Raw genomic sequence first — 15395 nt, 5'->3', positions numbered from 1 at the left:
TTATGGAGAAGAAAAGAATAAGGGGCAGTACGATAGCCATCTTCAAATATCTGAAGGGCTGTCATATGGAAGATGGAATAAGATTGGTTTCTGCAGCTCCAGAGGGTAGGACCTGAAGTATGGTAGGACTATGGTATCCGCAGGGATGGGTTCCAAGCCCTTCCTCCCGACAGGTGCTGAAAAACAAGGAAGTATCGAATGCTATACACTGCATGGTCTCTGGCTCTCTTTAGTGGCTAGTTTTGGTAAACACGACTGAAAATAAAAATTTCTGGAGGGTTTCTATTTAGTATTTTCAGGCAGTAGATCAGCAAATACCCACCTGCCCTCAAGCAGACACTCATTAGGCCCATAAGAAAGAAACTTAATATGGCGGCGGATGAAATTGGTGATTATAGGCCCGTCGCCAATGTTTCTTTCATGAGCAAAGTGGTTGAGAGGGTGTGGCTGACCAGCTTCAGGCTCACTTGGATGAAACAGATGGCTTGGAGCCATTTCAGTCGGGCTTCAGGCCGCACCATGGTACAGAGACGGCATTGGTCACCCTGTATGATGACCTGTTGAGGGAGGCTGACAGGGGTAAAACATCTTTGTTGGTCCTCTTCAACATCTCGGCGGCCTTCGATACCGTCGACCATGGTATCCTCCTGGGGAGGCTCTCTGAGTTGGGAATTGGTGGCTTGGTGTTTGCCTGGCTCCGTTCCTTCTTGGAGGACCGCCCCCAGAGAGTACAGCTTGGGGAAGATGTCTCGGCCCCATGGAGTCTCAATTGTGGGGTTCCACAGGGTCGATTATCTCCCCAATGCTGTTTAACATCTATATGAGGCTGTTGGGTGGGGTCATCAGGGGGTGTGGGGCATTGTGTCATCAATATGCTGATGACACCCAGCTCTACATCTCCTTTTCACCAACTGCAGGTGATGCCGTCCTGTCCCTTCAGCGCTGCCTGGGGACCGTACTGCAATGGATGCAGGAAAATGGGCTGAGGCTGAAGCCAGACAAGATGGAAGATCTGAGGGTGGGTACCCCCGTGGTTGGTGGCTTGGGTGACTCTCGTTCGGGGGGGTGACCCTGGCCCCGAAGAGTGGGGTTCTCAGCTTGGGGAGACATCTGGACCAGATGCTCACCATGGAAACTCAGGTGGCATCGATGGTTCGTTCCACCTTTTTCCATCTTTGGCGGATAGCCCAGCTGCGACCCTATCTTGACACAGGGGCGCTCACCACCTTGGTGAATGCGCTTGTAATCTCAAGATTAGACCACTGTAACACACTCTACATGGGGCTGCCTTTGAGGCTGATGCGGAAACTTCAGGTGGTGCAGAATGCGGCGGCCAGACTCCTTAGTGGAGTGAGAAAATACCAGCATATTTCTCCTACTCTGGCCGCACTGCATTGGCTGCCCATTCAGTTCTGCATCAACTTCAAAGTTTTAATGCTTACTTATAAGGCCATAAATGGTTTAGGACCTCGATATTTGGCGGAATGCCTACTCCCACCAAGGTCTACCCGGATCACCCGTGTGAGTCAGGAGGTGAGGCTGAGGAGCCTGATGCCGAGAGAGGCCCGGAAGGAAAAGACACGAAATTGGGCCTTCTCGCGGTGGCTCCTCGCCTCTGGAACAATCTCCCTCCTGATAAATAAATAAGTAAGTAAGTAAGTAAGTAAGTAAGTAAGTAAGTAAGTAAGTAAGTAAGTAAATAAATAAATAAATAAATAAATAAATAAATAAATAAATAAATAAATAAATAAAAAATAAAAAAATAAAAAAATACGGATCCTACAGATATGGGGTTCTACTGTAATTGATATACATTATGAGAAAGGATAAAATTATGAGATTAGGAAAAAATTATTGATGGTAAGAGCTGTTCAATAATGGAATGGATTGCCTCAGAGAGGGGTGAACCCTTGTCCACTGGATGTCCTTAAAGAGATGTTAAATGGCTTCAGCTGTAGATATCCTCCTTTGGCAAGGGGTTAAACCCAGTGACCCAGGAGGACCCTTCCAGTCCTACATTTCTATGATTCTAGACAGAAAGACAAGCTGGATAACCTGTGCGATGGGGAACTTCAGTGCTGCTTTTAAATACCTCTTCCATTTCCCTCTTGAGGGACAATGGGAGAGTGTCCTGGTTCTGTACCTCAGTCCTCGCTGGATAGACTTTCAAGTATAGAATGCTGTCAAATAAAGAACAGTCTTCTATAAAGCAGGGCCAGGCAAGTGGTTGATTCAAGTATTTAGCATATTCTCATTCCAACAGAATTGCTTCAGTATGACTTATTTGCGTTTACTAATGCACTCTGAATCATGTCAATTTCATTGTTTTTAAGCCCTGAAAACCAGAGCAGACCCCTTCTCCACTCTCTGCCATTATAAAGAGTGGAACCTCTTCCAGCCTACCCAGATGTGACATTGCATGAATGCAATGGCCTCAGTACTTTGTGCAAGTGGGGAAGTTTAAGTCTCTCCTTCTTTGTTGTTATTTACACCTCTAGGGAAACTGGCGTTAGTGCCAATGGAAGCCTCCCCTGAAATGCAACTAGGAGCTTTACAGAAAATATTTCTCTCAGGACTATGGCAGGGGAACATAAATCCTCCTTTCCTACCCTCCACCCCACCTCACTCCATCCTCAAGGTCCCAAGGCTGTACAAATGTCACTACAGGTGGAGTGTCATGCTTAATACAGTCCTTCTCTTCATGGAGAAAGCATGGCTAATTACAGCCTAGGCCTGGTAAAAGGCTGGCTTTAGTATAGGACAGAGGTGTCCAACCTTGGGTCCTCAGATGTTCTTGGACTAAAGCTCCCAGAAGCCTTCACCATTAGCTGTGCTGGCCAGGATTTCTGGGAGTTGTGGTCCAAGAACATCTGGGGACCCAAGGTTGAGGAGCAGTGGTATAAGGGTTTGTATTCTTCCACTTGTGCCTTTTCATTATAGTTTGGCAAGATGAACCTTCATGCAAATAAGATAGCTCTCCTCTGTAAATGTGCTTCCTATAATGATCTGGAAGTTGAGTCATGGCAACTGGACTTCTTTCTTAGTAGGCTGAAACATTTCACTACTCATTCAGAGAACCATTTCAACTTATTAAGAAAGAAATCCAGTTGCCATGACTCAGCTTCTAGATAACCTCCCCTGGATGACTGAGAATCTTCCCAAATATATTCCTGTAATGATCTGCATTTGCATTTTATGCAGTTTTGATTTTACTATCCTGTTTGTGCTTCTTTGGCCTATATTGTTATATTGAGAAGTTAAAAGATCACTGATCTCTTGGTTATATTCTCTGAATGAATTGTTGTCGCTGCTTTTGTGTATGTGTGTACGTATGTTGTGAAACATACAGAGTTTAATTATTTCCAGGAAAGATGGTTATAAATGAACACATCATCTAATTTAAGATTCCTATACAAGTATGTTTTCCTCATAAGAACTCTTTCTTGAAATTTCAGTTAAATTTTAAAAAAAGAATGAAGACTTCATGCAAACACATTGTGGATGCCTTGTGGATTTGGTGCCAGCCTCTTGAGTTTTTGGATAACCATGTAAAAGTGATAGAATCATAATATTTAAGTGAAACTACATGTCCCCAATACTTTTGATAGCAGGTCTAATTTTTTTTATCGTACATTCATGTCCTAATTGTGCAATTTTTAAAAAAATTGAACATAGGGAGAATTTTAACTGCAGACGTTGCATATTAGTGAGGTCAAGCTTGATGGAATATTACTCTGACATTTAAAAAGCAGTCCTGTCAGAATAGTTAAATTATTACCCAGGACAACCCACTAAATAAAGGTGCAAGAACAGGGCCACTGGCAGCGAAAAGACTGTATTTCTTAGCCAGTTTTGACCATCTAGCCTTTTTAGATCTTCTTAGAAAGGTACTGCTCATCACATTTGGTTTTTCAGAGGAAAGGGTGACAAGTGCTGTGAACTTGTGCTGGCAACTTCACCAGTTGTGTCCTTTTCCTTTCGCTTCAATAAACATTTTAAAATACCTAGTAAAAGGTCTTCCGGATGTCACTGAAATCGGACCTAGTGAGGAAAATTCCCAGTCTGTGTCATCCCTTCAAATAGGTGTTGCTCCTAATGGCATGACCAGACGGTAACAAAATACTCTCCTTTAGTGAGCATGTCAAACCTACTTAGAGAAATGAAGGAGGCAATAGGGTAGAATGTTTGAGACTGAACATTTAAGCAAATACATTGGGAAGAAATACTGTACTGTTTTGTCCATCACAGCTATATGGTTGTGTCTGTTTCACTTATTCATTTCACGTTCTTCAGCAAGTTTACTCAGGAGTAGGTCTGTTGGAACACAGATCGGACAAACATGAGATTGTATTGTTAATCACTTATTTCACCCATCCCCTCAAAAAAAAAAAAAAGGATTGCTTTGAAATGGAGAATTTTGAGGATTGTGTAAGACATTCTTATTTGTTTCATCACTTCAGTGAAAAACTAACAAATAGTAGGGGATTGGACTCCCAACCACAGGCTCCACAGCCAGATACCTAAACCGCTGAGCTATCCAGCAGTTGATATCAATGAATCTTGAAGTACATCCACTCATCTTTTTGCTAACAGCGTTGTGCTTGTAATATCATATTGCTGCTGTCTTTGGAGCAACTGGCAAAGGTGGGGTGTGTGTGATTAATCCATATAATGTGCTTCCTCCTTTCAGGCATGTTTTCCCTTCTTTCAGACTATTTTTCTCTTCCTGCTTGATTCACAGAGTACCTTGAGAGTATTAGGACGGGGGTATATATTTGCATTATCCTAGAACTTGGGAGATTCAGTTTAATTCTGTGCTAGGCTATGAAACTCGCTGGTGACTCATTCTCAGAGTAACCTGCTTCACAGGGTAGCTGTGAGGAGAAAGTGGAGAACAAGAGAACTATGTATGCCACCTAAATTCACTGACCAAAATGCAAGATACACATTAAGAAGTAATTAATAAATGCATTATGGGGTGGTGGCAAATGGAAGCCTACCTTCAGCTTTATTAAGGAGCAACCATTTCAGGAGAGATTACAACGCCAGAGACTTGGTGTAGAAAAAAGGAACAGCCTTGGGCCGTCATTATTTTCTTCAGAACTCTCTTTCTCTTAGAGAGAGGTAAGCAAAGGTAAAGGACTCTGGGGTGCTGGCAATCAGCCCATTTACTGTCAGCCATAGTAAATCAAACCTCCTGTCTAAGATCTAGGTGAAGCTGGACTGAATCCTTGGTTGGCAAGTTATCATGATGGGACTGTACCCAAGCAAAATGATCTATTTATTGGATTAGAAAAAGTATCCTACATGATACAAGCAGCTCATTATGTCCTGGGATACATTCTGTGTGCTCTATATGCACAACGTATGATTACCAAATGGGCACAACTGGGAACCATTCATTGTAGATGGGAACAAAAACAAGAACAATCACCCTGCAGCTTCTTGTAAAGAAAAGAAGCCACTCTGAAATAATAGAAGATCATAATTCACATCACAGCAGTCATTCTGGTTTTCAATGACAGCAACTTAATACTGGGTTTAATCTTCTGCCTCTCCTTAAACAACTAATTATGAGAAGCTATTCTCCAAATAGGCATTGATCCCAAGTGTCTTTTGCTTGAGTGGGCAGAAATTCTGCCAATGCAAGTCCTCTGCCCTTTCGCCTTTTAATGTAACTGTAGCCATCTCCACCACAGCTCACACCACATGCTGTCTGGGGGGTAGTAATAAGGGGTTGCAGCAAGAAAACCTCAGTGAGTCAGTGGAGTTCAGTTTGCATTTTTCTAGGTCCACATTCTGGCTGGCTGCATAAATGCAAACTACACAGACCACACTCTACAAAGGCAGAATAACATTCCACAGTACCACCATGTTTCCCAAAAGCATTTTATCTTTGAGTAGGTCATTGGTGAAGGATATATTATTTTGTCTCAGATGGTCTAGTGGATAGAGCAACAGACTAGGGCTCTGAAGAATACAATTCAAATCTCCACCTGGCCATGGAAACTCAATGGGGGAGTGGAACTGATCAAGGTAAAGGTAAAGGTTCCCCTTGACATTTTTTAGTCCAGTCGTGTCCTACTCTAGGGGGCGGCTCTCATCCCGCTTTTCAAGCCATAGAGCCAGTGCCTGTCCGAAGACAGTTTCCGTTGTCACGTGGCCAGTGTGACTAGGGAACACTGCTTTGCCTTCCCACCGAGATGGTACCTATTTATCTACTCGCATTTACATGCTTTCGAACTGCTAAGTTGGTGAGGAGCTGGGACAAAGCGACGGGAGCTCACGCTGTTGCGTGGATTCGATCTTACGACTGCTGGTCTTCAGACCCTGCAGCATACAAAGGCTTCTGCGGTTTAGCCCACAGCGCCACCACGTCCCTTAGATATCTCACTTACTTTGAAAGCCCTTTTAGCGTAGCTATAAGTTGATTCCAACTTGATGGAAATGTATATTGATAGTTCTCCTATCCCTGACTTGTCAAGAACTAGAAATGTAGACTTAGAATCAAACTACACAAAACATATCATACATTGGAACAAAGCACTCAAAGTGGTAAAATGCATCTGTTTCTTCTAGCATGAGCTTTCCCTTTTTCCATATTTTGTAAATCAGCTGCCTTTGTTTTGTGATTGGTCATTGGGGAGGTAAATATGAGTTTAGTTTACAAGGCTGATTACTCAGGCATGCAACTCTCAGGAAATCCTATCACTGGAGGATAAACATACAATCAATTTCTAAATGACAGCTGAGCTAAATTTGACCCTGCCTGGAGACAAACTAAGAAGCTGAGGAGCCAATACCCTACAACCAGCCCAGCTTGACACCTACAAGCCAGCCAGTCGGAAACTGGAGAGCCATGCTGACCTGGCACCTTTGAAGCTTTCATACTATTCAACAGCTGTGAACCCACCAGGATGTGACCCATGCAGTGGGACAAGCCACAAACATCCCTGGGCTCAATGGCAATCCCGTGCCAGTGAGTCAAGGCGAACAGTGTTCCTGACAAAGGCTAGGATAAATGAAAAGCCGTTTTTCTGAAAAGATAAATACATGACTGAATAGGAGTATTTGTAATGAATGTATGGATCTTATACACATGTACTGAGGAGAGATGCTGTGACATGAATGTGAATATGTACAAAGTTCTACACCTAGTAACAAATCCACAGTTACAAGATGGGTGATAATAGGCTTAGTAATGATGCATGCAAGAAGGATCTTGGTGTTATTGTAGAACAGAGGCCCCAACCCCCAGTCTGCGGCCTGGTGCCGGTCCGTGGCCTGAGCCGGACCAGGCCACCGAGACAGACCTCCCACCCACTTGTCCCCACTAAGCCTGTTTGCAGCTGCGTGTGCGCTCCAGCACACCCGTGCAAGCACCAGGCCGCCATTCGCGCATGCGCGTGGAGATACCCTGCCATCCCCAGCTGGTCCACAGACTGAAAAAGGTTGGGGACCGCTGTTGTAGAACACAAGCTGAATATGAGCCAACAATGCATGTGGCTACAAAAAAAGGAAAATCCTATTTTAGGCTGCATTAACAGAACTATAGTCTTCAAATCCTGTGAAGTACTGTGGTCAGTTCTGGATGCTACACTTTAAGAAGAATGCCAACAAACTGGAACAAGTTCAGAGGAGGGTGACAAGCATGATGAGGAAACAGGAAACCACATCTCATGGGGAAAGACTGAAAGAACTGGGCTTTGAGAAAAATAAAACTGAGGGGAGATATAATAGCACTTTTCAGCTAACTGAAATACAGTATTGTCATACAGAGAAGAAGCAGAATATATTCTCAGTCATTTCAGAGTGCATAACATGTAATAACGGGATCAAATTACACAAAGCCAATTTTCAGTGACATACAGTATCAGGAAAAATGTCCTAACTGTTAGTGCAGTATACAAAGTAAAGGTCCAAAATGAATGTTTGGAATATATCTGTGAAGATTCTCAATCATTCAGGTGAGGTTATCTGGAAGTTGAATCATAGCAACTGGACTTCTTTCTTGTTAAGGCTGAAACATTTTGCTACTCATCCAAGTAGCTCCTTAGGTCTGTGCCCTTCAGTTTGAAGAAAATACTTGGATGAGTAGCGAAATGTTTCATCTCAGCTTCCAGATAATGTTTGGAATGTGCTGACTAATATAAGTACTTCAGAATTTTGTTGAATGGGCAGAAGAATCATAGCTATACAACAGACGTTGGAATAGAAAAGGCCTGTAGTCACTTCTTTAAGATGAAGAAGATGTCTATGGTAATACATATTCTCAGTTCCACTGCATGGCATGGAATCATGATCTTTCTTAACACATACAAATGTAAAAAAAAGGTAGAAGGGACGGAGGGAAAACTGTCAAAGTTTGTGCAGTCATGCACAATGGAATGGGGGTGGGTTTCTTCACCAACACAAGACCCATAAGTGTGAATTACAGAGAGCACAAAGAGGAATATTTAAAAACACATAAAATGTGGCTAGTTAGGAGTTCAATTATGTTAGGAGAAACAAAAAGGAGATTTAAGTGGGAGAAGAAGTGTAGGAAAGATAAGAACTTATTGGCTGGGGACTAATTTATGTGTAACACAACACCATTGTTTAATAATAATAATAATTGTGTGCCATCAAGTCAATTATGACTTATGGCAACACTTTCCATGTTTTTTAAGGCAGGGAATACTCAGAAGTGATTTACCATTCTCTTTTTCTGGGGACATGCTAGGACTGTGCAGCTTGCCCAAGGCTACACAGGCTGGCTTTTCTCCCAGGAGGTGCAGTGAGAAATCAAACTCCCAACTGCTGGCTCCATGTCCAGATACCTAAACCACTGAACGAACCAGTGGGAAAAGTAGTGCAGGAAAGATAAGAACTTATTGACTGAAGAACATAAGGGGGTTGATTTGGGTGCAACACAACATCATTGTTTAGAGCTGCACAAACTGAAACTAAGATAGCTATGATAACATCTGACCTCTGGTAGTAGAGGAAAAGGAGGAAGCGAGGAGGAGGAGGAAGAGAAATAAGAATAACAAAATAATGATAAATTATAGTAATTTAGAGAGCATATCTAATTGGCCTTGTAAATTAGATGCTTAACTACATCAAGAAAATGCTTTCAGGGAAGACCACACAGAATATTCTGGGAAACAGGAAAACAGACATTATGTTAAAGCTAAATTGGCACTGTAAAATAAGGTTTTAGGTTTCGCTTGGAAATTTGCAAGCCATTCTAAGCATTGTTATTAGGCAAACTGAAGATGTTCAGCTACAGTGGTGCCTCGCAAGACGGGCGCTCCATTTAATGATGAATCCGCATTACGATGAGGTTTTTGCAATTGCAAAACCAATCGCAAAATGACATTTTGAATGGGGGAATTTTGTTGCGCGATGATCCGTTCCCTGTTTCGGGAACCTATTTTTGCTTCCCGATGATCAAAAGAGCTGATCGTCAGGTTTTCAAAATGGCCGCCTGGTGCTCAAAATGGCTCCCCACTGTGTTTAGGAGCCATTTTTGCAGCACAGGCACCCGAAAATGGACGCCCCTATGGAGGATCTTCGCTGGAAGGTGAGTTCTTAGCCAATTGGAATGCATTAACCAGGTTTTAATGCGTTTCAATGGCTTTTTTATTTTCGCTTTACGACATTTTCGTTCTACAGCGATTTCGCTGGAACAAATTAACGTCGTAATGCGAGGCACCACTGTACTTACAATGCAGTTGGGAAGGAGAAGGGTACCCTCTTCTTATATTATCAAGCATGGTTAGGGAAGAAAAGAAAAGAAATATTATATGGATAATGGCCAGTCACCTAGGAGCCCTGCAGGTTTGAGTGATACAGTAAATATCATATTCCTATTCTTCTCGTAACTAAACCAGAGTAGAAAAAAATAAACCTAAGAAAAATAGAGTTTCCTGCCTTTATAGAAGAGTGAATTCTGAAAGTTTCTGGGCACAAATCCAATAAAGAGTTAAATATGCTGAACCCCATCGATTTTCACAGCCTTAAGCATACTAGCTCTGCACTGGATCCTGCTCTTTTACTTGAAATGACAAACCCATGGAAAGGTACCTTCATCATAAGCCATGTAACAGAGATGTATTTTCTTCAAAAAAAAAAAAAAGAAAGAAAGTAATTTATTTTTAATGGGCCCTATTATAAACCTCTTACGCTGGTTATCTTCCATTGTATCTGAGACAATGTCTAATTCAGCCTACAGTAACTTGACAGAAACGTACTGAATAGAGTCCCTCTTGGTTCAGCCATCTGAACTGGGCCTTCAAGTTGGAAGGCAAGTCATTTATCAGAAAGCTTACAGCCTGTCTGCTACTTCTGCCAATGGCTACATTCTCATAAAGTAAGATTTATTACTTGTAGGTGCTGTCAGTAAGCCATGCCATGACAACCCACAAAACAAAGTATTACAGTTCATTCCATAGGGTACCTAAGAAATATTATGGTGTGAAGCAAAATAGGTACAAAGAGAAGTAATATTGTTCTTAAATATGTCCAGGGTCGAAATCTCAATAATAATCCAAAGGTCACATTTCAAGGATAGCAGATCGTAAAATACAGAGAGAAGAAAATACCAAAACTGACACTGCTTCTCTCAACATCGTGTCTCTGGGAAGATATATATAGCCTACATTAGGCTGGGAGGGCATTTTGCTTTTAAATTTACAAGTACATATTTTTCTGCAGATCTAGCCCAGAGCTGACCACTTTCTTATTAAAGAAAACTAGAGGAAATTGTTTTATTTTTGGCAATGTAACCAAAGGGATCTCTGTATTGCAGAAATGTGAATGAGTAGGTTCCTCCTGTTTTAAAATCTGTGTTAGTGCTCTGACTTATCCTCCCTGTTACCACAAACGCAATGATGCATGTACACACAAAAATCACATGGAAGTGGGTGGGAATTACACCAAACAAATGAATAAACAAACAAACAAACAAAAAGACATTGGGACATTTGTTAAGACATTGACAACATTTGGGGGATGGTTTCTTGATGCAACGGATGTGTATCTAATGTGCTGCCATTATTTATGGTGATCTTTTGGGGCAAGGGCGAAGTAGCCATGATAATCTAGAAGGTGAAAGACAAGATAGAATATCTGCTCCTGTTAAAGTACTGCATACAGCACTGGAGATTTTGGTATTCATCTGCTATCCAAATGACACAAGGCTAGTCCCACAATGATAAGTGCTTTTTCCTATCCTTTTCCACCCTTTTTGGTACTTGCTAATAATTTATATTGTCCTGGGCTTTATTCCCAGGGGTTGAGTTTCGCACAATGGTGCTTACAATGGGAAGTTCATTTCCATGTGACTTCCCAGTCAGAAGCCTTTAATTTCCTCCTCTAATTAGCTTTTAAAATAATAGTAGCAGCAGCTCTAGCAACTCCAGAACCAAAGATCCAGGAGCCAATTTGTAAGTATTTTCTTAGGTTCTAAATGATTTCTTGACATGAAATGGTTTTCAAGATGTGGCTTCTTTCTGTGCAGAGTGGGAAGTAAACCCAATGAACTCTACTCTCCATCAGAATGAAGCACAATGAACTGCAATCAGAGGAGAACTTTGGCCTTGTTTGGTCACAGAGATACAAATCAGCTACAAATACTATAGTAGTGCATTTCTCAAACCCTCCAACCATCCTCAAGGAAAGATTTTGGAGAGCACACCAAATGGTTCATCACACATTATTCTTTCTAAACCTAATGGTCATCTGCAGCATAAGCAGTAGTGCAGCAGGTCACATCTAGAGAATGCCCATTAAATCAGTGGGATTTGGGGAGTCAACTCTTTCGTATGTTCCATCATTTCAACGGGCCTTCTCTAGTTGTGACATATTACACTAAGAACAGGATTTCAGCCAGCAAGTGCCATGTTATGATTTTTCCCCCTTTTTCATGGCTTATCTTTAGAGCATAAAACATAGTATGGACCAATTAAAAAACTGTTGAGAAATCAATACACATTCTGTTTATTTGTTATTTTGTAACCGAGTAGACATGACTCTAGAGGATGCCATAGAATGTAAAAATGCTACAAAAATGTGTTCCATTATGGAAAGCTAAGATGTATTGTTGCAGATTTACTCTGCTAAAGAGTAAGATGTCAGGGTTTTGTTACATTCCAAAAACACTTTATAAGGCTTCAGAATGGTTGTCACAGGCATTCATATAAAAATCATCTGAGCATGTTACACAAACCATTTGTTCTGGTTCAGACAATGGCCCTTGAGGAAAAGCACAATGTGGCAATACACATGCTACACTTCTCCTGTTGCAGGTCAGATCTAGGTCACTAGTGCTTCCCGGAGTGCCTTGATGAGGATGCTCAAGAGATCTCTGCATGAATCTGCAACACAGCATTTAACTGTCAGACAGCAGAATGTGCTCTGAGACAGATTGCATGAAACAGCCCTGTTAACATGAATTTCTTACACACAATAATGTTGCATTCTCATAGACTGTAGAGGGTATCACTAAGGGGAAAATATTTCATATTTTTAGAACACAGTGCTTCCATGAAGGATCTTCTAGGGCACTTCTGCAGGCAGGCAGTTAATGGGTTGCTTTCTTTTACTTTCTTAGGGAAGTATTACATCTTCCACACCTTTAGGTTAAAGTTCCAAAGACAACATTCCTGACAAACTGCAGGGATCTGTTCTAATTCTTAGCACCTTCCTCTTAACTGTGTTTCTAAATAAGTTTTAAGGTTTTAAAAAAGGATTATTATGTTCAGTTTTAAAAACTATTATAAATACTGTAACTGTATTTTTTTTTTGTTTTAATACTTGTTTTCTAAAATTCCTTGTCAGCTACCTCTGGTCCATCCTGGTTGTGAGAAATGCAGGGCACACTTCGAATAAATAGTCAGCCAGACGAGATGTGTCAGCTTGCATGTTAGAAGCCAGAATGGAACAAGAGTTAACAATTGGGAATGTAGGTGTTCTGGTTGCCACTTGGAAAAAGAAAATAATGAACCAGAGGACTAAGCAAGATTTTTTGAAATAGGAGAACCCGGGAGCTAACCTATGGGAATACTGGAATTCTTGAAATAAACATATGTAGCATTGGGTTTGAAGACTGTCACTTATGTGTGGTTCCTCCTGCTTTGGAAAAGCAGATTTGCCTGCTGTAAAATCTTCTAAAACTCACCGCAGTAAATCTGGTTCTATAAGCTGGACTGGTACTCTTGAATAGAACCATGCTTAAAGTATTGCTCCGAAGTAACTGTGACACTGATGCCAACCAGTAAACTGGGAAATCCAACCCAGGGGTTGAATTAAGAGGCTGTAAGAGCCTAATGGTTGTCAACAGTGGCCAAAACTCAAATGAAGAAACCATGCATGCAATGTCAATGATACAGCCTTTCCCCCCTCCTGATGCTTCCCCTTCATGAAATTGTTCACACTGATGGCTGTGCACCTGATTTTGGAGCCAGTTCAGTATTGGGTGGATAAAGGTGAGCTTACAGGAGGGAGCAGAAATACTTATGCAATCGCCCTTGTGCCAGTGGTGGCTGCTGTCCACTCCTCATCATGGGGCAGAAAGTGCAAGTGCCAAAGGTGGGCAGAGTCAGGAGTAAAAGTAGATATTCATATGCATATATAAAGGAATACTCACATAAACCAGCATAGATGCAAGCAGACAGGTATGGATACTTTCTGCCTCTAGTATGGAGACAGGAAAGAGGAGGTGGCTATGGACAGAGTGAGCCTGAGGTTGAGCAGCACCCCACTTAATGAATGAATAAAATAATATTTACACCCCACATTTCTCCTTGAGAAGGCCGAGGGCATTTCACAATAACAAACAATATACAGTAAAACTTTAAGCAGGGGACAACACAAACACACTTAAATAGCCAGTTTCTGAGAAAAAGACTGCTTGAAGAGAAAGGTCTTGAGGAACAACAGTATATATATAGAGAGAAAGAGAGCTAGTTCTGTCATGCCCACTTATGTTTAGATGTGTTGTTTATATGGTAATGGTTAACCGTATTGTTTTGAAATTCATTGGTTTGGTAAGTATGTGATGGGAAGGAAGGGTGGGGATCATGGAATGTTGCTAAGAATGGTTCTGAATGGCTGGGAGAAACAAAAGGAGCTGAGTGCTGGTTAGGTTTTTGGAGCAGACTGGTGGGTGGAGAGATGGTTTAGACAGGCTGATTTTTAAAACAGAGAATGGGGAGTTTAAGAGGGAGAGAGGTGACTGAGGCAGTGAGGAATTGTGCTAAATGAATTCAAAGCTTAGATCTAAATAAGATCTTTTGGACATAAACAGGAAGAGAGAAAATAAGGGAGGATTATTGAACACATTTTTTCCTGTGGCTATTCTAAGAGACCATGACATAAATGGTCAACTGACCAGATAAAGAGAATGTTGACATCAATCTATGAGGGAGGGGGGAGAACAATTTCCACTGCTTAGGGGCATCAGTAGAGAATGCCCTCTTCTGCCCTCACCGAAGGCACTAAACGCCTTAAGGAGTGTGCTCCCACTGCCTTACATGATCATGAAACCAAACAGGCCCTTGGGTTTCAAAAGCCCTCTCTGAATTTGACCACACAAGTACAAAAATGTCCTCTGTGAAAAATGGACCCTGCTCAGATTCCAGGATGTGAGGCTTGTTATGCATTTCCTGACATTCAAGTGCACTGGACAGAAAGAACATATTACTCATAATCAGTGATTTAATCTTTCTCCATTTCATAAGTGGTGACTCTGCATATTATTTATGGAACAGCAGCCTGTCTTCTTCCACTAGTACAACAATGTCACTGTATGAAAATAAATTACACATTGGCACAACCTATAAGATTTCCAGTAAAATGTGCCAAGGCAGTTACAATTAAAAACTTGACCTGGATGGACAGAAACCTATCAAGACGGAGGTCTTGAGGGTGTGCAGCCCTTCCATTAGCAGCATAGGTAACTCCCTTTCTTTTGGGGGGGCGACCCTTGCCACAAAGAGTGAGGTTTGCAGCTTGGGGATACATCTGGACCCTGCACTTACCATGGAAACCCAGGTGGTGTCCGTGGTCCGCTCCACCTATTTTCACCTGTGGCGGATTGCCCAGCTGTGACCGTATCTTGATGGGGGGGCCCTCACTACTCTAGTCCATGCGCTCGTAATCTCGAGATTAGACCATTGCAATGCACTCTACATGGGGCTGCCTTTGAGGCTGACGCGGAAACTTCAGGTGGTCCAGAATGCGGCAGCCAGGCTTCTTAGTGGGGTGAGAAAACACCAGCATATCTCCCCCACTCTGGCTGCCTTGCACTGGTTGCCCATCCGTTTCGCGTTGACTTCAAAGTGTTAATGATTACATATAAAGCCCTAAACGGTTTGGGACCTCAATATTTGGCAGATTGTCTTCTTCCACCC

General features: G+C 41.9%; 1 protein-coding gene across 9 annotated transcripts in view; it reads right to left on the bottom strand.

The window, feature by feature from the left end:
- The window catches only part of VEPH1 (ventricular zone expressed PH domain containing 1), a 165799-nt gene that overhangs the window by 91423 nt on the left and 58981 nt on the right, over positions 1-15395 (bottom strand). The window contains exons 7-8 of one of the 9 annotated variants that reach the window (XM_078389060.1): positions 13631-13677; positions 10113-12359 (exon numbers count right to left, since the gene is read on the bottom strand). The exons of 6 other annotated variants lie outside the window; for them this stretch is intronic. In XM_078389060.1, the coding sequence (XP_078245186.1) occupies positions 12146-12359; positions 13631-13677 (261 nt within the window). In that variant the 3' untranslated portion in view covers positions 10113-12145. Of the gene's footprint in view, positions 1-4236; positions 4315-10112; positions 12360-13630; positions 13678-15395 lie in introns of those variants that run through there. 2 more of the 9 variants (XM_072996118.2, XM_072996117.2) reach the window with 2 other exon arrangements.

This window comes from Pogona vitticeps, chromosome 3, assembly GCF_051106095.1.
Source record: "Pogona vitticeps strain Pit_001003342236 chromosome 3, PviZW2.1, whole genome shotgun sequence".
Lineage (NCBI taxonomy): Eukaryota > Metazoa > Chordata > Lepidosauria > Squamata > Agamidae > Pogona > Pogona vitticeps.
This window is presented reverse-complemented; position numbering and strand designations above follow the sequence as displayed.